At 41.8% G+C, this 24,356-nt stretch overlaps 1 protein-coding gene across 9 annotated transcripts in view; it reads right to left on the bottom strand.

Moving 5' to 3' along the window:
• Fmnl2 (formin like 2) overlaps positions 1-24,356 on the bottom strand; it is a 280,969-nt gene that overhangs the window by 44,104 nt on the left and 212,509 nt on the right. For all 9 annotated transcript variants that reach the window (XM_029535822.1, XM_021192149.2, XM_021192148.2 and 6 more), the window contains 3 exons: positions 20,614-20,722; positions 16,863-16,939; positions 15,402-15,495 (listed from right to left, as the gene is read on the bottom strand). In XM_029535822.1, the coding sequence (XP_029391682.1) occupies positions 15,402-15,495; positions 16,863-16,939; positions 20,614-20,722 (280 nt within the window). The remainder of the gene's footprint in view (positions 1-15,401; positions 15,496-16,862; positions 16,940-20,613; positions 20,723-24,356) is intronic.

The raw sequence follows: 24,356 nt of genomic DNA, 5'->3' as shown, positions 1-24,356 counted from the left end.
AGTTTCAGAGGTTTAGTCTGATCATCATGGCAGGGTGCATGGCAGCAGGAAGCAAGTATGGTGCAAGAGCAGATGTAAACTCAAGAGTGTCCATCTGATTTGCGAGATGGACAAAGAACTCTCAGGGACACAGCTCCTCTAATAAGACCACACCTCCTAGTCCTTCTTAAACAAGTCCAGTAACTAAGAACCAAATGGTCAGATATTCGAGCCTATGGGGGTCATTCACAATCAAACCACCGCAGAGTGATATGTAAGAAAAATGCCCCTTATGTCCTAACAGAGCACTTGCTTTTCAAATGCATAGGCTGGAGTTTGTCTACAGATTGTCACATTCTGGTGGCCCTACTTCTAGCAGGAGGAAACTACCTCGTGACGGAGTAACACATTGCACAGGAGAGCTCCTTTGCAGTCTTTCTTTGCTTACTTTCTGAAGCTCCTAAAGTCGCTCCATCCAATAAGGACTCCCCAGATCCCTCCTGTGGATACAGACCTTGAGGGCAAAGCCAGGGGAGGAATTAGAAATACTAGACAGTAGGAATAGTTCCATGCATGGTGACACATGCCTTTAGTCCTAGCACTCAGGACACTGAGATGGCAGACATATCTAGGCTAACTGGTCTACCTACATAGTGAGTTTCAGGCAATTCAGGGCTACATAGAAAGACCTTCTCAAAGAAACAACAAACAAAAGAAGTCAAGAACAGTACATTTTAGCTGCAACAGTGTACTTTAAATCAAGCAAACATAAAATGGCTCTATGTTTGAGGTATGCATGCCATGCCATGCACCTGGAAGTCAGAGGACAATTCTTTCTACCACGTGGAACCTGGAGGATTGAACTCAGATCATTAGGGTTCACCATAAGTGCTGAGCCATCTTGCTGAACCCTAGTATGGCTCTTTAAGTGCTTTTGTGTCTTACAATCTGTGGGTCTTGTTTGCAGATGGAAATTATATGCTGTGATATATAGCATGCAATCTTATCTGGTTTATGCATATGATTTTTACATTTTTTATTTCTTTGTGTGTATGAGTGTGTGTGCGCATATGTGTTACAGCACACACATGGAAATCTGAGGACAACTGTACAGAGTAAGATCTCTCCTTTCACCTTCATGTGAATGCTGGGATTTGAATTCAAGTTATCAGGCTTGCGTGGCAATTGCTTTATTGTACAACTGTCTCACTGGCCTGGAGCCATATATTTTGACAACTCACAGCGTTCTCATGATGGCCAACATGTGAATTCTGAAAATAGTTCAAAACCAGTCTCTTGTTCTTTCATCCTCGCCAATTTCTAAAACCAGGCTCAAAGGAGAGAAGAGTTATCTCCTTTCAACCATGTTGGCCCTGGTGCTGGGGTTGGCCTGGTGCTGTTATGTCTTCAGATGCAGAGAATTCTCACATACACTAGCAGCTTTCGTTGTGTAAACCATCCTCCCCAAGTTAAGTCATAAAAGGCTAAAGCCTATGATTGGCATAAAGAGAGGAAGGTGGGACTTCCTGGGAGGAAGAAAGGAACTCTGGGAAGAAGGAAGAGGAAGGTGACTATGGGTCACAGTGCTTTGAGACATCTTTATCTGCCACAAAATTAATCTGTTATTGTTCATTCTGAATTCAACTACTCTCTCTGCAGTAGTTTGAATAATAATGCCCTCCCCTCAGGGCAGGGCATGGTAGTGTGTGCCTTTAATCCCAGCACTCTGGTGACAGAGGCAAGCAGATCTCTGAGAATTCAAGGCCAGTCTGGTCTACAAAGTGAGTTCCAGGGGTCTAGCCAGCTCTGTTACACAGAGAAACCCTGTCTCAAAATAAAAACAGAGAGCGAGGGAAAAACAAGTCCTCCAAAGCCACACAGACACACACCTTTAATCCCAGGTTCGGGGGGGGGGGGGGGGGGGGCAGGGCAGCTGGATCTCTGAATTGGAGGCCAGCCTGGTCTACAGAGTGAGGAGTGAGTTCTAGGGCATCAAGGTCCACACAGAGAAACCCTGCCTTGAAAAATCAAAGAGCAGACCCCATAGGCTCATATATTTAAATGCCTGGTATAGGAATGGAAAACTCTGAAAGGATTACAAGGGTTAGGAGGCATGGCCTTGCTGGAGAAGGCTAGTCACTAGGGCTGGGCTTTGAGAGTTTCTCTTTCTTGGCCTAAGGATCAGGATGCTGCTCTCAACTACTGCTCCAGTGCTGCCCCGCCCCCTGCTGTGTAGAAAACTCATTAACCCTCTGAAGCTAGAAAGAGCCCTTGATTAAATGCTTTCTTTTATAAGCCTTGCCTCGGCCATCTCTTCACAGCAATAGAACAGCAGTGACTATGACAGCCACTTTCCATTAGCTACTCAAGTGCCACCTGTCCACTTGTCCTTTCTTCCACATGGAAAACCCATTCTCTATTACTCCAGCCGGAACTCACGGCTATCTGTGAATTACCACAATGCAAAGACGCCTTTTACCTATGCAAGTCTCTATGCATAGTCAGTGGGCTAATTCTTGCTCAGATATATCATAGTTCCCCATGATATCCTGAGATAGTAACATGTCTTCTTGGTGTTGCTCCAATGCAAGCTGAATGGAGTTTATGATTGAGCTATTTAATCCATAGTCAAAAGAGCTGGGGGGTTAATCATGTGAGTGCATGAGCCTCTAGTTCCCCGGTGAAACTGACTAGAAACCTTGAATACATTCAAAGGCACAGATTCCTAGTCTCACTGTGGAGGTCCTCAATCAAGTCTCAGTTTAGAGCCCTGGAATCTGCTCTGTTTAGAATGGCTGGAGGAGATATTTGTAGTCTCTGTTAGGGTTACTATTGTGATGAAACTTCATAACCAAAAGCAACCTGGAGAGGAAAGGGTTTATTTCAGCTCAGGACCCTCAGGATACACACCATCACTGAGGGAAGTCGGGGCACGAGCTCAAGGAGGAACCTGGAAGCAGAAACTGAAGCAGAGGCCATGGAGGAACACCACTTACTGGGTTGCCATGGCTGCTTTTTTAGCACCACCCACATATGGTCTGAAACTAAGCACATCAATTTTTAATCAAGAAAACGCCCCTCAGGCAATCCGATGGAAGCAGTTCCTCATTTGATGTTCCCTTTTCCCAAGTGACATTACCTAGGAAGTGACAAAAGACTAGCGGGGGCATTGGTACACAGGTTAGATACCAAGTGTAATCCCACAACACTTAATTGTGGTTTTCATCGCTGTCATAATTCTGGAGAGATTTAAGTATTGCCTTTAAAAATATATTTTAAGATTTAAAAAAGTATGTGTGTGTGTGTGTGTTTGTGTGTGTGTGAGAGAGAGAGAGGGGGGGGAGGGAGGGAGGGGGAGAGGAGGGGAGGGGGGGAAAGAGAAAAGTGGAGGGGAGACAGAGGGGGAGGGAGGGGGAAAGAGAGGGGCAGGATACATGCATGTAAATGTCCTGTAAAGGTCGTAAAGGGGGTCGAGAGTCCTTGGAGGCGGAGTTACAGTTGATTGTGAGCCACCCAATATGGGTAGTGGGAATTGAATTAGGAGAGCAGCAAGCTGTCCTAACCACCAGGCATCTCTCTAGTCTTATAAGAGTTATCTCAAAAGTAGTGTGTTTATCTGAATGCTGAGATCTTTGGGAATGATGCCTGAGGATGTCCTTTAGGGACTTGGTTTGCTACTCTGTGACCTTCTCCTAGGACTATTTGATCTTACCTGAGTGTCAATCTCATGAGTGAATTAAAGGCATCAGATTGTCAAACCTCTCTTTTAACTCTCGGCACTCTCTGATTTGAAAGGATTTACCCTTCTAGAATGTATTGTCACTGTCACAGTGGCTGCTGCTTCTTCTAATTTACTGCATGCCTGTAGGATCAACAGCGCATTTGTCACTGTCTACTTAGGAGATCAGGGAGCTGTTCCCATCCTCTCAACACAAGGCAAAGCATCCTCATCAACTGCCAAGGGATCATCAGCCTTCCTTTGGGAAGATGTGCTGATAAACAGATGGGGAAGCAACATGTATACTGCCTGTATTTCCAACCCTTTGTTTCCAGCACCTTGACTTACTCTCTGGAGGGGTCGGAAGGATGTGAGGTGGACTGTGGTGTGTGTTAGATCTCCAGACATTAGCCTTATGGAGCATCAAAGGAACCAGTGTGCCTTTAGTGAACTTTTCTTCTTTTTAATTATTCTTGTGGATTTATGTATCTACAGGAGTTTGCCTATGTGAATAGTACCCACAAAGGCCAGAAGAGAGCATTGGGTGCCATAGAACTGGAGTTACACATGGTTATGAACTTCCATGCGGTTGCTGGAAACAGAATTTAGAATATAAGAGATATCTAAATTCCTGACCACATTCTCCCCATCTGTAAAATGGGGAGATATTTTCCAATCAGCCATGTATTCTTTCTTACATTGTCAATCTCTGTTCCTGATATTTTCTCCACCAAATCAAGTTCTTTTTTTTTCCTTTCTTTCTTTTTTAATTTTTTTATTTTTATTTTATTTTATTTTTTAATAATCCAGTTCAAAAGACGCCTCCTGTATCATTGGATCACTACAAATTGCTTGGTCTACCATGAATTTTACTAGTAATTTAAAACCATCCCAAGAGTCTACCTTATCTGTAGCCATTCCTATTATGTTTGCTCTGTGGTGGGAAAATATAGGAACATATGTGCAAAGTGCCTGGAGTATAAGAGCATGTCCTGTAAGACTGTATACAAACCCAGAGCTGAATGGTGGTAATCCCAGAGGGAAGCGGATCTGAATGAGTGCAGGCCCACTTATGCCGAGGCCTCCATCTACACGCCTTACTCACACCTGGGAATTAGCAATACGCATTAGCCTGGGGGCGTTAACTAAATATATAACCAAATGTTTGTCCAGAAAATGTTCTAGTATTTTCTCTATTTTAAATCATACATATATAATTCATATATAAGACAAATTTATTGATATTTATGAGAGAAGATGGAACAGAATCAACAACTGTATGCATGTCTTTTTTCCAAACATTGCTATTCATTATTATGAAAGAAACCGTAAAACATAATCCTTACATAATTACTATGGACTTCACATACAAACACGATGATGTTTTATAAGTGTTTCAATTCCAGCTGAAATTTAAGCTTGACTAGCAGAAAGTCAAGTTTAATAAGCACCTAGAATTTGGAGTTCAATGATAATGAGGAGTTGGAACTAAGTAATATTCTGTACATTTGCGAACTGTCTCTCTTACTGTTGATCCTGGCATACATTTACTCTACTAAATCCCTTTGCAGCCAGGTCTCCCTTTAGGAAGTCAAGGAACCTATGTAGAGTACCTACCATGCCTTTTATTGTTTGTCAAATGCCCCAGTCACAATAACCAAACTTCTTTCACGCTGAGAAGTCTGTACACCACTCGACAACTCCCCAGACATTTTCATGACCTCCGAGTTTGTTTAATAGTTCTTAAGGAAAGGGTGGTAAGGACAAATGGTGAACAAAAGATAACCAGGCATCTCTAGGAAAGAAAACTAGATGTATAAACTATAAGAGATGGTCTAATTCCACAACAGAAACCAACATACACCAATATTACCAGGACAGTCATGGCCAATCTTGCCATTTGTATTTTAGGGTTTAATTGTTACTCATACAGTACCTTTGTACAATTATGCACATGTTAACACACATGTATAGATAGATAAAAATGTAATTTATCTTACCCTTCTTCCCAGTGAACATGTCTAAGCATCCCACAATTATGGTAGAGCTGGGACTGAACCTTACCAGTCAGTGTAACTCTTAGCACTAGACTCTCAAACCTTAAAAACAACTTACAGTTTGGTGACACTTTAAAAAAAGGTCTTTTATTTTTCACATGATAGAAAACTACCTGTTAGAATAAATTTGAAGCACAAGGTCTCAGGACAGAAATTATAATTTCTTTTGAGGGAAGGTCTCATGTAGTCTAGCCTAGCTGTAGGCTCACTCTGAAGCTTCAAATGACTCGCTCCTGTTTCCCAAGTGCTAGAATTACAGGTATGCACTGTCAGACCCAGCAACAAGAAAAGGTTTGGGGTTTTTTAATTTTGTGTTTGTTTGTTTGTTTGTTTTGGTTTTATTGTTTTTTGTTTTTTTTTTAGGAAACACTTCTTTTTAAAAAAGGTTTATTATGTATACAATGTTCTGCCTGCATGTATGCCTGTACACCAGAAGAGGGCACCAGACCTCATTTTAAGGATGGTTCCTGGGCCAGCCACACATGTTTGCTAGGAATTGAACTCAGCTGCTGTCGAAGTGTGGCCAGGGCTCTTAACCTCTAAGCCATCATCTCTTCAGCAACAAGACAAGGGTATTTTTAATACATATTTACCATACAAATCAGTGTAGAATGAAGAAGTGAGGGGTAGGCACAGAAGAAAGCAAGTTGGCCCTAAAACAGACATTTAACGTGATCCTGCATAAATCTGTGCTGGACATGACTACCAAATCCTGATGAGGGGCTGAAAACCCCCTTTTTCATGTTTCCTAGAGTGAACACACAAACACACACACACACACACACACACACACACACACACGCACGCGTGCGCACATATGGCTTTGGAATCATGAAGACTGTGTGTTATTAGCCATGGCTCTTTTCACAATCACTCCCCACTTTCTCTTCTCAGGCTTCACGTAACTATATATATATATATGTTTGTGTGTGTGTGTGTGTGTGTGTGTGTGTATACATATATAGATGTGTGTTTGTGTATGTATGTATGTATAGTAAATTCACACATGCCACTGTTCTCCCGTCCTTTAAAACCACAGAACACACAAATGTCAATGAGCCAGTTCTGAAGGAAAGTTCCAGGCTTGAAGACCAGTGCCCAAGCCTATATGAGACACTGCACGTCTCCAGCAGAACTCAGCTCTCGCTGCTTCTCTCAGGGCAGTCTTCCAAGAATATAAAATGAGGACACATGTGCCAACTGCTTCACGGTTGCCAGAGGGCATGGGTTTAGAAGGGCTATTTTTCTGTGAATAAAAATACAAAGGAGGCAACACCCTGCTTTTTAAGTGGCTGCTCCATTAAGAAAATGAACCTCCTCTTTGTATAGAATCGCAGTCAGGCTGGGAAGGGGGTCTGCATTAAAGTCAGGGTGAGCAAAAATGCCACCCTGCAAGCTAGCCAGGTCACCCGATAACTGGGGCGCCTCCGAGCACCTTGATCCTCTCTGCTTTCCCTCTTCTCTATAATTATTTTCTCTTCATTCCCCCAGACTCACAGAGAATGAAGGTCCTGCAGACTTTAGAGTGAATTCAAACAGTGGCTGGCTATCAGTGTAGGAAGAGACCAAGGACTCTGAAACATCAGTGGTGGATTCTGGAACAAGCCACAGAGGCCGGCTCACACCTTGCCACATCAGAATGATCTCATGCTGGGTTCACTGCCAAGGGGTTTTTTATTCATTTCTTTACTAATGGAGGGTGATTAAAGACCCAGTGACTGGGGAGCACATTTCCTTTGCTGCCCCCTTGCTTTGAGGCTTTGGAAACAGGAAGACTGAGTGTTATCAGCCACGCCCCTTTCATGAGCACTCCCCACTCTCTCTTCTCAGGCATGGGGCAACTTCACCAAAAGGCAATCTTAATACGAAATGGCATCCTTAATTCTCTTTGCCTGTATGTATTCCTTGCGTGTCCCTACCTTGGCACTGTTACCGTATGTGGTACAGGGTGTTTCGTGGACTTGAATAAGTGAGTGAAGGGGTCCGAGATCAGGAGATTATTTGGATTGATAGGATGTTGTGTAGGGGATCCTTACATAAAGGAAGTCAAAGAATCCGAAAACCAGATTAACAGAGAAAGAAAGAGGCAGGTGCTATGAACCAAGGAATATAGAAGGAAACAGCAAAGTGACAAGCGTTCCTCTGGACTTTGTAGAAGACCAGAACAGTGACTGTTTTGTACTTTGATGTGTAGAACCGTAAGATACAAAAACAAAAAACAAAAAAACCCAAAGGATGTTTTAAAGTCTGTACCCATCTACTGCAACAACTATCACCTGAGGTGGGCAGGTACAGAGGCACCCCCTGTAATCACCTGAGGCGGGCATAGAGGCACACACCTATAATTACAGCACCCAGGTGGCTGAGACTAGAAATGTTAAGCTCAAGGCCAGCCTGGGATACCTAACAAGCTGGAGGCCATGTGTCAAAATTAATGATAATAATCAACAATGGTGATGATACCTAACTATTCTTATTTATCTTAAACTCAGGCCCCATTTGCCTCACTTTTCTTCTGCACCATCTTCCTTAAACACAGACAGACAGACAGACAGACAGACACAGACACACACACACACAGACACACACACACACACACACACACACACACACACACACATTTGTCTTGGTCAGCTTTCTGTCTTCTTGCCTAGAATCTTCTTCCATTTACCTTTTGAGAGCCCAGAATTTCAACTGTCAAATATATTAGCTTCTTAGAGGCTTTCCTTTACGGGAAGGCCTACAGTTTACTTTCGGATTTCCAGTGTTCATCAGTATCCCTGACAAAGAGCTCACTTTGTATTTTCAGTGGATCAGTGTGACTCATCCTACAGTCAGCAGGATAGTGGTGTCCACTTCCTTACTGGAGGATTCAGGCACTCATGATCATAACTTGATCATTACCCAGGAAATGAACTCAGAACCCTAGGCAATGCTTCCTTTTTTTTTTTTTTTTCCCCTTTTCGAGACAGGGTTTCTCTGTGTTGCCCTGGCTGTCCTGGAGCTCACTTTGTAGACCAGGCTTTCCTCGAACTCAGAAATCCACCTGCCTCTGCCTCCCGAGTGCTGGGATTAAAGGTGTGTGCCACCACCGCCAGGCAATGCTTCCTTTCTAAGAAGGCTCTCAAAACCGCTCACTTGGAAGAAGCAGTAATCACCCTTGCATCAATCACAAAGTTTATCAAGCCTTTTATTATAAGGAAATCAATCATTGTCATGAACAAAGGGGAGAAAGGAAGATGAGAAACAAGTAAAACCTTAGGTATTCCCCTACAGCTCCTAAGGCAAATGTGACGCTTGGGACTGAGTGTCAACATGCTTGCACCCAGAGATGTCTAGTGAAGCTCTATCAGTGGAAGTGTTTCCAGAGGGAACTGAAATGTGGGGGTAAACGGGGAAGGGGGAAGCCCCACCCTGAATGTGGGTTGCACCATCCAATAGGCTAAAGTGAAAAAGAAGTGAAAGAGTTGGAAGAAGCAGCTAGCACGTGCGTGCCAGCACCATTCTTCCTAGGTATGAATATAGCGCTGCTGCCACCCAGACATTACAGGCCAGCTTCTTTGGCTTTTCAGTGTGGACTCAACAGAAACAGTCCTCTAGAGAGCTCTAGACACTAGATCTCTACTGAGAGACCCTAGAGACAACAGAAGTGGAGACAGTCTCGACGTCTCAGTATGAACACTGACCCATAGAACCAGAGAGCTTCCAGAGTTACTCGGATGGCTCCTGCTACATTTACAGCCCCCATGCCCTCAAATACTGATGAAGTCAATGGAATTAAACTCAGAGGGATTCTGGGAACACATCAAAATGTCTGTTCTTCTTCCTGTCCAGTTTGGACCACTGTGAATAACTCTTGACAGGCTTTCTTAAATCAAGTTAATAATGCATAGTATGAGTGCTTTCAGATGCCCAGTAGCTAAACCACATTAGCCTTCTTAGGAAAATTTCTAGCATGTGGAGGGGGGACAAGGGCTACTGCCAAAAGTCTTGCATACAAGAGAGCTGGTGGCCTTGAGTGACTCATTTTAGAGGGCTTGTGTGTCTATATTGGAAGGTCAGAAGTGGGGAGGCGTTAGGGTGTTTACTAACCTAACTACAGCTTTTGCCCCAAACCAGATGTTATCATTGTAAAAGCAGCTGGAGACAGTTATAACTGATCTGGAACCCTGAGGGTTTTCAGGGATACCTTCCAGCATCCTGGGAGACATGATGGCTCAACACCCTCAAGGTTTTATCAGTGGTGTCACCGTAGGCTGTTCTATTGTAGACTTCTATTCTTGGGTACTTCTGCTATGACACCAAATGGAAACTTTCTTTGGTATATTTTGGAGTACCTTTTAAAAGCAGGGCAATTTCTCACCTATACCCAATATAAAAGGGGGACGCAAGGAGAAAGGGTAAGGAAAAAGAGAAGAAGGTCTGGGTTGAAAACATGTAGGAGTTGAACTAGATATAATCTTTCTGAATCTACAGCGAGGGCTGGTCAAGGCCCTTCACAGTTGGCAGGACTTTATTATGAGCCCATAGGTTTCTAGGCAGGTCCTTGATGTTTGGGAGAAAAGAACACCAAACAGCTGAGGGGGCCCCTCTCAAGGATGAATGTGTAGGCTACCCATGGTCTGACCACAGCAGCAATGCCTGGCCATCTCTAAGGCTGGTCTCTAGGCTTCTTGCCTTGTCTTTGTCTCCTGTCCTCCTGCATCTACCTTCTCTTCGGTATGTTAGAATCTGTTTCTTACCAAAAAGACCCTGAACTAATATGAACACCAAAAATATTTCTGAAATTCCAGAAGTGGTTTTTTTTTTCCTGTCTCACAGACTCAATGCTCAAAAACAAACCATACAGCCATGCAACTAAGACAGAACTTCAAGAAGATGGCTGCATGTCTTTTCATATGGATAAAGGAAACAATGAGGAAAAACGGATGGCCCCTTGTTCTCACCCTGGTCCTCATTTCAGGGGCATAAATTTTCATGAGGGAACACTTCAACACCAAACCCAGATGTGCTAATTTCTTTTACTTAATTGTTCTTAGAGCAAAGAATTTGAAGAGTGCCATAGTTGGCTATTAATGAGCTAATCTTCAACCAATCACACCCTTGCTACTGATACAAGTTACAAGGTGCCATTAGACATTGTATTGCTGAAACTCACCATCATACACAATGAGGTAACACATGTGCTTGCTCAGTAATGCTGGTCTTAGACCCTACCTCATCACAATAAGCCATTGGTTCTTTTTTTTTTTTTCTTTCTTTAAAGATGTATTTATTATTATAAATAAGTACACTGTTGCTGTCTTCAGACATACCAGAAGAGAGAGTCAGATCTCATTATGAGTGGTTGTGAGCCACCATGAGGTTGCTGGGATTTGAACTCAGGACCTTCGGAAGGGCAGTCAGTGCTCTTAACCACTGAGCCATCTCACCAGCCCAAGCCAGTGGTTCTTGATCTTCCTAATGCTATAACACTTTAATACAGTTCCTCATGTTGTGGTGACCCCCAACCCCCAGCATAAAATTATGTTTGCTGCTACTTCATAACTTAAGGGTTTGTTACAGTTATGAATCATAATGTAAATATTTTTAGAGATAGTAGATTGCCAACTGGGTCTCAACCCATAGGTCGAGAACCACTGCAATCAGCAATCTATTATAAAATTGGGTTAATATCCTTCAAATTTCATTAAGTTGTGTATTTTCTATTCCTAAGCAAAAAATTTAGATGTGAGAACACTGAGGGTAAGACTCTTTTGAAAACAAAATGAGGACAAGCAAGATGTTTGGTAAAAATGCTTGAAACTCAAGCCTGGTAACTGAGGTCAATAACAGGAAGCTGAAATAGAAGGAAAAAATCAGCTCCCATAGTCTGCCCTTCACATCTCCACCATGATGTGAGCGCTGCTTTGATGTCTCCGCCCACCCTCACCCTCACTCTTCTGATCTGGCTCTCATACACACTCACAGTAATAATAATAATTAATAATAATAACAAAAAGAACAGAGCAGTGACTTGGTGACTGAATCCAGGGTGTGTATGCTAATCACATGTGCTGCCATCGAGTCACATATCACCATTATTCATATGTTTTTTTCTATCACTTTTCCCTTTGGAAGTCATAGGACTCTTGTTAATTTAAACTGAAAGAGTATATGAGAGTATATAAAATAAAAATTATAGTGCTAAAATTATGAAAATGTTCCATGTTATACTATATTGTTACTAACATCAAATAATACCTAATATTGTTAGTAGTAACAATTTCAAAGTTTTGATGAAAATAAACCACAGTTTTGCAGTACTGACATAAATCTAATGTAGCACGGAAACAAATTTTCTTTAAAAAAAAAAAAAGTCATCATTTTAAAATAAAAAGAGCACTATTGCTGGTATTTTTAACATTAACTAAACCATGAGAAAAGATGTAATCAAAGTGCCAAAAAATTTTTGCTTCATTTTACATTCTTATCAACCTATACAGGTCATATTAGACAGAATAAGTGTATTGTCTCGAGAAGGAGAAGCCTTAGTCCCTGCTACAGAACAAAGGAGAGCAGTCCCTGTGTGGCATGGCGCTCTCAACCATAGTGGCCCTATGGATGTCATCCACCGACTGAGACCCTGTCCGGCATCCTGCAACAGAGACGTGATGTTTCACAAAGCATTAGCCCCTAGCTCCTCAGAAGCCAGAAGGCACCAGTGAAAGTTCTGGCTAAAAAAAAAAAAAAAAAAAAAAAAATAAACAAAAAAAAATACCACCGAAAACTCCCTTTGCAGTGACATATAAGAAAATGACTGACTCACAGAGAAATATGAGGGAAAGAGAGGTACTGAAGGAGTACTACACTGAATAGAATTCTATTTTGACGCAAAGCTCCAGGCAACTGTGGAACAGATAAGGGATTCCAGAAGCAGCTGGTTTTGGTGCAGCTTTAAACACATACGGGTAAAATTCAGCTTTCAACACTACCTGCAGTTTTTTTCAAATAAGCATGTGATATCCCCTAAAAAGCTAAAACATACACAATTCTGACACAGAAACTCTTGACACGGAAGATCTGACTCAATTCTACCCATGCCTCTGTGTCTTCTATGCTTAAGTATGAGAAAGTAAAACCAAAGCATCAAGGATTAAAGTCAGATCCAATAAAGTTTTTTTTCTTTTTTTTTTTTTTTAAGATTTATTTATTTATTTTAAGTATATGAGTACACTGTAGCTGTCTTCAGACACACCGGAAGAGGGAGGGCATTGCATTCCATTACAGATGGTTGTGAGCCACCATGTAGTTGCTGGGAATTGAACTCAGGAACTCGGAAGAACAGTCAGTGCTCTTAACCGCTGAGCCATCTCTCCACTCCTGCTAGTTTTTAATACATAATTTGACTTAGAGTATAATCAGATCATTATTAAAGTTATATTTCAGGCTATTATAGCTATGGCCATGAATACATTTATGGTAAATATTTTCTTCGGTGTAGACAGGTCTTGGCATGTGATATTGTCAGTATGAGATTGAAACAGCATGTGATATTTTCAAGCATGGTCTCATTTAAGGATTTGGGAATTATATCAGCAAACATATGCTATTTATCTTGCACTTTAAAACCATCCCCCCATATGCCCCCTTATTTGTAGATGTAAAATGTGCATGTATTTATACATGATATATAGACTCACAGATAAACGTTTACACATTCTTACATTTAAAGTTCATTTGTTTTGGAAGCCACATGTGAACATAAAGATCCCCTGTTACTCATCAGCCTTTGAGAACTCAGGTATGACTTCACTACACACCTTGCTGCTCACAGGTTAAGAGCTCCCCAGCCCTGACAGGTCATAGCACCTCTCCCTCTCCAGTAGGAAGGATAGCTCTGATGTCCCTTATTTCCCTACTTAAAGTGGCCCACGATGTGGGACATAGACACTAGGAATACACAGATACTCCTGTCAGCACAGACTTCTGTGTAGCTTCATAGACATTCAGAATTAGGAAGACAAATGCTGACCCTAGCTTATCCACTGACCTGTGCACGTGTCTCACGGGTATGGCAGCTAGATTCATCAGTAAAATGAAACCCTTAAAGATGGCATGTAACTGATTTTGCACTGAGGCATAGCCAGTGCTCGACATTCTTCTCTAGACTTTCAGTAAATGTGGCAGAGCACCTGGAAGCCCCCTCATGGAACCACATCTTAAATGAGCCTGGCTTACCAGAACAAAACCAAAAACCCAAACAACAACGACAACAATCCTGTCTCAAAAAAAACCCCAAACAAATAAAAAACAAAAAATAACAATGAAAAACTAAGCAAACAAAAGTACCGCAGCTTGGCTTGAAGATTGACTGATTGATTGATTGATTGATTGATTGATTGACTGACTGGCTGAGCCCTGATCTTTCCACATTGTCCTGGCTGTCCTGGACCTCACAATATAGAACAGACTGCTCTGGAACTCACAGAGATCCACCAACTTCTGCCTCCAAGTGCTGGGATTAAAGGCATACTACCTTGAGTTTTAATCCAGACATACTTAAACAGTACTACCAGACTAAGGCTCACCTTGACTGAGGGTCCTATCAGGACCTGGGGCTCTGAGTGCCTTCAACATTCTCCCAGAGTTGTTTGTAATTTTCCTACTTAAAGCAGTCTGAGATTCAGGGCATAGGCACTAAAATACAGAGGCTGTCTGCTTGGCCATAGCACTCCTCACTATCCAAAGGAAAACTGGTTACTTCCTTAGTAGAGATGTCTTGATGGCTTGATTCATGGCTACGTGACTTGTATAATATTATCTATGTTCAATGATCTCAGTTATTCAGATCAGTCTTCCCTTCACGAGTGCAGGAAACTGAACCTAGAATTTTGTACTTACTAGGCAAATACCATACCACGAACCACTGATACCATTGAACCAGTTCTCCAGCCCTCAGTCTCTATTTTATCCAAATATACCCATTGCTGTTGTTGGGTTTTTGTTTTTCTTGTTGGGGAATATGTACCTCAGGCTAAGTGGAACTCACTATTTAGCCAAATTATCATTTTATATCCACTCTACCCCAGATGTCTTGACCCAATGCTGGGATTGCAAGCCTGTGATCCTATACACCCAGTTTTAACTTTTCTTTGTGTGTGTGTTTACTTATATGTGTGTTTATAATAGCATCTGTCCATTAAGATTACAAAAATCCTACAATGGATGTCCCTATTTGACAGGTTTGATGGTTTTTTTCCTCCATAAATAGCATCCAGCAAAGGAATGAAAATAAATAGGATTTAGGAAAAGTAACTATGACGAAGGAGTTTTTAAAGCTTACTGGAATTTACACTGTAAAAACCTTAACTCAATGTATGTACATCAAAGCCTGTTTGCCCAATGACTATTCCCATGCTCGAAAGGGAAGTGAATACTGCCAAGTTTTACCATAGGATAGAAATGATTTACCATAGGATAGAAACGAGACACCCAAAGAACGCTTCCTCCAGCCACATAAACTAAAACCACTGCTTCCCTCTCAGTAATGCCTCAGGAAAACTAGCTACTTATGCTCCCTTAGTCCTAGGATCAATGACGACATGAATCACTCTATTCAAAGATGTGAGACGTTTGTGAACTCTTATCAAAACTACGCATCCTACCTCCTTGAAGTTATCAAAAGCTGATAAAATTATTTCATGCCCGCCTCTGACAAGACAAACGGCTGCCAACAGCTCCAAGACAAGAGCTTTTGTTCTGTCAAAACAAGAAGGGGAAAGAAAAACATAAATCACTGAAGGAGATGTAATGAGTTGGCTGCTCCTTCCAAGATGAACACTTGAAGAATAGAGCATTGGCCTGCATATTCATTAAACTCTAGGTAACTGAGGGATACCAATCACATCCTGAAACCTCCCTAAATATGCCGTATGCAAGGAATAGGGAAGGTGGATATGGTGGTCAGTTTTAACTGTTAATCATATAACATAGCAAAATTAAAAACCAACTGGAATTGTTTTTCATTTCTCCTACAGAAACAAAGCCATGAAAAATCCCACATGACAAGTGTCTAGTATGTCTTCTTATGCAGGAGACCGGAAAAGTACCAGGTTACAGCTGTACTCATAGAAAAATATTTTCTCTGACTCAACAAAATAAAGTTGCATCTGAAATCATTTTGGAAGAAGCAGCTACAGATGAATTCAAAGTCTGCAAATAAAACATGAACAAAGAAACAGTATTCTTTCCTCATCACGAGACTACTTTAGTATCTCGTCTTCATTCTAGAATAAAAACTGCCAACCTCCTTAACAAAGACAGTTCTGATATCTACAATGTCAACTGTCTTAAGAAAAATGACTTCCCTGTGGTGAAGGCAGGAACCAGAACACATGACTATTTTGGATTTTCATAAACTACAAAAGCAACTACAAAACCAAAATATCCAATGTGTATACAGTACTTCACAATTTATAGTCCCTTCTCAATTAAAAGATCCAATTTATCCTCAGTTTTTTTTAAAAGAAGAATTAATAGTTTTTAGATAATTCAGTTCTAAACAATGAAGGAGAGTTACACAACTGAAATGCAGAAATCACCAGAAGACAAAATACTTTACAACATGTAAAGGGTAAATGGTGAGTAAAAGAATTTCACTATATGATTCTGGTCTTGACGATACACATGCACACAGTTAAATTTGTGTTTGTGCTTCTTTTTCTGCTCATAACTAAGCTGCATGTGTCAAGATAACATGAAACATAAATAAGTCTCCGGTGGGCTGCTTGGCTTTCACGTTAGCTGGCACAGCTAAAGCCTTGTCAAGACTCTCCTGGTCCCCGTGCCTGGGGGAAGTGGCAACGCAGTCCTGCCCACCACGGTTTTCAGTAGAGCTGTGGAGAGCCAGGTCACCCATGGACTGAAAGGTAAAAGAGAAGACTGGGAGCTGTCCCGAGTACTCAGTTCTGCTCTGGACAGGAAAGTAACCAGGCTAAAGGGAAAATTCTAAGCAGGTTTATAGCCAGTCTTGCTTGGGGAAGCCACTCTTGGAAGGTTTTCAGGTCTAAAACAGCTGACTGCTGACTAGCTAAGATTTAGACTTGAACATTACAAAAGATGCTTACCTGGGATTCTTGTTGTTCAGACTTAGTGCAATCTCATTGACGGCGTGTAGGTGAGACATGACCATGTTGAAGCCATACTGAAATGCAGAGGGGAAGAGGAAAGCATTATAACCGGAGTTTCAGTGTTAACCAACACACAAACACTGGGCTGGCGGTACAGCAGTGCAAGTCAGTCTCCCATGACTGAAACCCTAGCTCCAATCTCTAGCACTGCCAAACTCCACGGAAAATCCTACCTCATGGAATTCATGTCATCAATAAAGGCAGCTGAGCACCCAGCACACGGGTGTCAGAACACGCGTCTCTTCCAAATTTTTCGGAAATGGTGCCATCCATCATCGAAGGTACTTTGAGCAAGAGCATCTTTTCACTGTTTATGAATGAATGATCTATGCGTTTTTCTTTTATTAAACTAGTGAAAAGACTACTCTAGGGACTCAAAAGTTGTATATGCATTGAATCACTTTGAAGATGAAAGAAAATCAAGCCCTGGTTGAATTTCCAAGATCCACCCACATCACTTTACTCTGCATTTCAAAGTCAAAGCTCTGAAATCTGAAGTTTTCAAGCATCCAGGACGACTCCACGAAGCAGGTAGTGTTGACCGTTCCCAGCTTCTACTCCACCTCCCACCATTACCACATTACTAGCAATGGCCATTTTGATGCACCCTTCCCCATAACTCCATACAAACTAGCAACACAAATCTGGAGCAACGACTGTGTTTTTAAAGCACACACACACACACACCTTCCTCTCACACTGAGATAATGCATGCCACCAGCAGACAAGAGAAAAATAAAAGGACTAAAAACAAAACCAGATTCATAAACGTCAGCATGTGCCACGCAGCAAGGCACTATCTCCCAAATCCAAACTCTCCATAGCTTCAGTCAATCTGCCCATCGACCAGGGTATCTCTTCTCAGAGGTAAACAGCTCTGTGCTCCAATCTGAGGCCAGCCCGTCCACTTAAATCCTAGACCGCACTCCCTCTCACCTACTGGACAGGAGCCGGCACACTGACAGCACTTTGGAGGTGCAAGCAAGGGGAGCAGTTCAAAGAGTGCACAGCCAGCCTGGTCTACCTGAGAACCCGCCTCAAGATGACAAAGTACGTGAAACGTCCTGAATGTTCTGTGAATCTATTTGTCTTTCTCTTCTGATTTATCACCATGAGCATGAATATAGTGGTGCAACAAAACCCGAGCTTGACAGAGCAGCCAGTTTGCAGCTACACTTTCCCATTTGGATGCTATCCTTTACCACAGCAAAGTCCCCTCAAAATAGGCAAGGTCTAGAGATTTCTTTCCTCTCACTGTGTGTTCTGAAAGCCACTCCTATTCGGCCTTTCACCTCCCACCCCTGAAGCTGCTCTTGGCAGGATCACCACGGATGTGCACTTAGCTAAACCCTCGGGCTGAGCCTCATTTATCTTGCATGACTTAGCAGAAGCATCAGACGCAGCTTGCAGCACTTCCTCTGGCTGGCTTCTGCCCTTCCGGCTATTTTTCAGCCTTTCTTCTTGGCTTTTCTCTCTCTGTTATTTAAGTGGAGTGCCTTACGGGCTCATATTAAGAAACTCCTCTCTACCTACTAGCCCAGTATCATGGTTTCCGATACTATTTTTATGCTAATTGCTTTCAAATATCTATCTTCTATCCACTCTATTCAGACTGTCCTAATTGAGTACCCACTTCAGCTCACTATTTGGATGCCAAAATAGACGTCTCAATTAAAGTCTACCAAACAGACGTCCTAGTGATCTGTCAGATCTGCTGCTCTGCAGTAGACAGCAACTTCATCTTAGAGACCCAGGATGGACTCCTGGTACCATCTCTATTTCTCACCTTCTCCCTCGATACACAACCAAATGCTGTGGCCCTTACCATCCATCCAGAAAGAGATCCAGAACTTGACCACTTTTCTTATCTTTCCTCCTATAATTCTGAACCATACCAGCACCCAAAACTCATCCAAGTTAATGCTGGTCACTTCCAAAACAGTCTACCTCCCCTTGCCTCTGCACCCAAAGTCAAACGCTGAACAGAAGCCATAAGGATTCATCCCATTAAAGTAGATGCCACATTATATGGTCAGAATGCCCTGTTTTCTATTTGTAACAAAGCCATGTCTTTCACTGGCCCATAAGATTCTATATAATCCCTGTTATTTCTGCTTTTACCTTCATTCTCCTTACTCCCTTTCCCCAAGCCAACTTGACTCCCCTTCCTGCTCCAGGGCCCTGGTAGTTGCCTTTCCCTCTGCCTAGAATCTTCTTTCTCTAACAGTCCTTCCCTCTATCCACAGTTCACATCTCATAAATACTACCTCCTTAGTGTCACTGTCCTAGCAGCCAATCTGGGGAATGAATACACACACATACACACACACACACACACACACACACACACACACACACACACACGGCACTTCTATCCCTATTTTTTATTCTGATTTTTTGGTAGTATTTAGTAGTAATAATTCAAAGCCTTCCTGGATTAGAACTTTGTACAACTCACTGGCCATGTACTATGGAGGGTATTGCTTAACTCTCAGTTTACTCAGAAACAAAATGGGGGAGTAAGACTACCAGCCTCACAGGGATGTGCGCTCTCCAGAATTTACAGGCATAAAACCCTGAGAAGTGCACAGGGCAGGCTTTGGTTTTATTCATCATTGTTATGATCTGGAATGCTATGTGTACATGTTATTAGTGCAGTCTTGCCACGATTACCTCCCCTGGAAAGTAAGCTCTTGATATATATTTAGGGACTGCAGCATTCTCAGTACTTAGGAGACTGTCTTGGTCTGGTGAAGCACAGAAAAACTCTAATTGGTGGGGGAACACCAAAGCAAGCTTGCCTTTGTACATTCCATTCACACTCCAATGTTGGGTTTGAAAGCTCATATTGGACCCTCATGCATCTAGTCCCTAACCTGAGGATCTAAGCTTTAAACTGAATCCTTTTTTTTTGTTTTTTTTTTTTGTTGTTGTTGTTTTTTTGTTTGTTTGTTTTTTTCGAGACAGGGTTTCTCTGTATAGTCCTGGAACTCACTCTGTAGACCAAGCTGGACTCGAACTCAGAAATCCGCCTGCCTCTGCCTCCCAAGTGCTGGGATTAAAGGCGTGCGCCACTACCACCCAGCAGCTTATCTATTCTTACAGCCCTGTTTATTCACCCTAGATCCTGTGCATACTCATTTTCTGCGGTGCTATAAAATTAAAGAAATGCACATGCTACACAATTTTCCAGATTGAGGTCAGCCCATAGCATAACCAGCCAAAGCAGGGATGTGCACTGCTAATAGTGTCCCACATACTCCTTATGGACACTAGGAACCGCTGGTGCTAACACACGATAATGATAACTTCTGGACTGAGCACCATAGGAGCCAGCCCAGTGCACCAGCTAATCATTGCCACTGTTACTCACGATTAGATCCTTGCTTCCCATGGTACACACACCTGTTTACACACTAGCTCAGGACAACTTATCATTACATGATAAGTTATAAATACTAAAATATGCAGCCATGGAACTAAATACTGAACATTGGAATGAATCGGACTCTTCTTAAGAGAATCTCAGTATATCAAGATCTTAACTTCAAAGAGATATACAAATATCAACACACATGGTGAGAGAGAGACAGACAGACAGAGACAGAGACAGAGACAGATCTGGGTCTGATTACATCAGAATCTTTTACAGGATTAAAGCAAACATCCTTGATAATCCAACACATACCTGGTAATTCATGATGGCCCGTAAACACATGATACAAACGTGAACATCATCCTTCTTACTCACTAATCTTGAATTTTTCAGGGTTCTTCTGCTTGGCAGAGTATTATATCTGAAGACAAAAAGGGGGGGTGGGTAACTTTTAGAAAATGACGGACTACCGTGTGCATGCACAAAGCACAGCCACGTAAAGAGACGCATGTTGTTTTCTACTGTTACAAGCTCCTACGGAAAACACCCACACCCGAAACACCATCACCAACCACTCCAGAGGGCAAAGCCTCCATGGTTCCGTGAGCCCGTCACAGTCTTTCCAGGCCATCCATCTAACCACGCAATGGGAGTCTTCTCACTTCCTACAACTTACAACACATAACAAAAGAGAGAGCATGAGGCCTTGGAACAATCCCAGTCAGGAATTGCAGGGATTGAGCTGGGTTTGCAGAGGCACATGGATGTAGACTGTACCTGCTAATCTAACAACAGATGAGGGACTGACACTCGGCTCAGTCCTTGATCTCCAGCCACTTGACCAGATTTTTAACCATTTTCTTCCAGTTGCTGCTCTGAAGAATCTCTGCTCAAAGAGTTTAAACCTACTGGAAATTACACATTACTGCCTCTGGCTTCACCCTGAGATATTAGATCCCAGAGCCTTCGTTCTGTACAAATGCCTCCAAACCTAGGACACATGCCTTAGTCTAAGTCTGCTATGGCAACTAAAGCACAGGAAAATGGGCTAAAACATCTAAGTTTGTCGGTGTGATGATGAATTTTATCAACCTTACATTATTGGAGTTTTATTTGATCTTGCAAATCGTACACAGCAGACAATGTAATATAATGCATATAAAACAGGTAACACTAGCAGCTCCAACTGAAGCTTCACCTCAGAGCAGAAACACAGGACAGGGCACCTCTGCAATGTCAAGCCCATATACAACACATTCGAATTTGTAACTGGATAGGGGCTGGGGGGAGTCTGAAGGTAAAAGAGGGAATGCTGGGAGTAGAAAAAAGTAAGAAGTTGGAGTTGACCAAGTTTCAAGGATAGTTCCATACATGTGAGGCGAGCAAGCACAGGAAATAACTTAGCAACTCAGGGCCCTCCACGATTGAGCTGTGCATACACACCCTCTCACTCAGCAACCTAGGGCCCTAACCTCTATCCAGATACACTGGAACCTTCCTTTTTTAAATGATGGAAATAAGTCACTGTCCTTACTAGCCCCTTGATAATGTCCCACTTCAGCATAGAACTTGCAAATCTGATTTCAAAGTGTCCAGTAAAACAGCATGTCACTTTACCAGAACTCTAGCTAGCATGTGACTGTTGACACACTTCCTGGGTATCTCAGAGGCTGGGTAGGTTCAGAACTGCCACACAGCCAGCTGACCTAAGCACATATGATCGCTCTAGCCTATAGCTATAGACCAAGTATGCTGTCACTACTTACACCAAGGATTACCACATTGAACTGCTATGTGCAGGAGCAAGGGGGAACCTCAAATATGTTTTTCTGAATCAACTTTTAAAACACATTATTTATTATGGTAGACCATGTGCATCTCAATTAAAAAGGGTTACAGGAATATAGTTCAGTGGTAGAACATTTGATTAGCATGAATGAGGCCCTAGGATCAATCTCTAGTTACCCCCCCGAAAAGAAATACTTTAAAAAATATACATTATATAAGTAAGATTTCCATTTGTAAAATCAGTGAAACGTATTTATCAATGGTTTCCTGTGCTCTAAAGTAATTAATCTATTTTTTTTCAAAATGTGCATTACCTGGTTCAAACATTCCTTTCCCTAGTTTTTATATAAATCTAAAGTAGGAATGAGAGGTAACAGTAGAAAATGTGTGTAAAATCATAACATTACAAAGCTATAAAACCCAATAGGACAGCCAATGATAACCAACCATAGTAATGACGACTCAGGATAATTTGTATCATTAACTCTAAAACGTTGTTCACACAGGAAAAAAACAAGAAGTTAAGTGGCAAATATGAGACAGGAGAGGGCTCCCAGGTCTCTTCCTCAGATTCAGGGTCTACTGTGCGAGACCAGTGGCTTCTACAACACAGCACTGTCACCTTCTGAAGACTGCAGCTCCAGCTCCTGAGTCTAGTCCCCTCACGTCAGTTAGGACAGGCTGATGATAGTCCTGTCAGTCATTAAGGTCTTACCACCTGTCCTCAATACTAGTGGACGCTTGGTTAGGGTATAGCTCTCTTCCAGCATTGCATCAGGGAGTCTCTTGAAAAAAAAATCGTATCACTGATCACCTTGATAAGCAAGGATTTTTCTGCTTAAATCTAGACTGATACATTCCATTCTAGGAAATGGAGTTGACGTTTGTTTGTTTGTTTGTTTGTTTTAACCTGATGGGATATTGTACTTGATGCTGTAGACTTCTCATTCTGAACAAATTTCTTCCAGTTAAATAAATGAAACTTATAAACTACCATTATTATTATTATTTTATTATTATTATTATATGTAAGTACACTCTAGCTGTCTTCAGACACTCCAGAAGAGGGAGTCAGATCTCGTTTTGGATGGTTGCTGGGATTTGAACTCAGGACCTTCGGAAGAGCAGTCGGGTGCTCTTACTCGCTGAGCCATCTCATCAGCCCCAACTACCATTTTTTTTTTTTAATTTTTTTTTTAGATTTATTTATTTATTATATGTAAGTACATCATAGCTGTCTTCAGACATTCCAGAAGAGGGAGTCACATCTCATTAAGGATGGTTGCAAGCCACCATGTGGTTGCTGGGATTTGAACTCAGGACCTTCTGAAGAAGAGCAGTCGGTGCTCTTAACCGCTGAGCCATCTCTCCAGCCCTCCATTATTTTTTATTTCTGAAAAATACAGTTATTTTCAGAATCTGTAAGGCAAGATTTTAGAGAATGTCAAGGGTTAATATATTCGTCAGGGCATTTATCTGTGTGCACATCTCACAGAACTTCAGAACTTCATAATTAGATTTTTAGTTTATTTGCTTTAATTGCTGTCTCAAGAGATTGCTGTCAGTGATGCTAAGTTTTAAATCAGTTCCAGTGTATGATTCAGCTAATATTATTTAATAAATAGTTCTCTAGGGAGTTGGTTCTATAAGATCCCCCAGGATGACCCTCAAATCCCAGTAATGTTGAAACTAAAATTCTATTGGTCATTTTTTCCCTACATGGACCCAAGGGCAGGGCGAACAATCTAAAAGGAATAGCCATTGGTTGTGATAGGAAACCAAAACAAATTTCTTGCTTCTGTTTCTGCTTTCCCGTTGTTTTTGGTCTGTTCCACTTTTATTGATGCATGATCTTACTCTACAACCCAGGCTGGCCTGAACCTCACCATGTAGAGAATACTTCCCTCAAACTAATGATACTCTCATCTTCTTAGTCCAGCTTCTCAAATACTGGACTCACAAAACGGGCCAAGTCTCTGATTTAAGGCATGTAAACATTTTTAAAGCCTTCTGTTGGGGGCTGGAGAGATAGCTCAGTGGTTAAGAGCACTGACTGCTCTTCCAGAGGTCCTGAGTTCAACTCCCAGCAACCACATGGTGGCTCACAACCATCTGTAATGGGATCTGGTATGTCTAAAGACAGCTACAGTGCACTCATATACATAAAATAAATAAATAAATCTTTTTAAAAAAGCCTACTGTTTATGCTAACCTCTGCTAAATACCAACAGAAAACAAAAGATAAAGCTTTTCTTTTCGTGGAGTTT

This window comes from Mus pahari, chromosome 3 (assembly GCF_900095145.1).
Source record: "Mus pahari chromosome 3, PAHARI_EIJ_v1.1, whole genome shotgun sequence".
In the NCBI taxonomy this organism is placed as follows: Eukaryota; Metazoa; Chordata; class Mammalia; order Rodentia; family Muridae; genus Mus; species Mus pahari.
The sequence above is the reverse complement of the archived record's forward strand: the minus strand, read 5'-3'. Positions and strand labels throughout refer to the sequence as shown.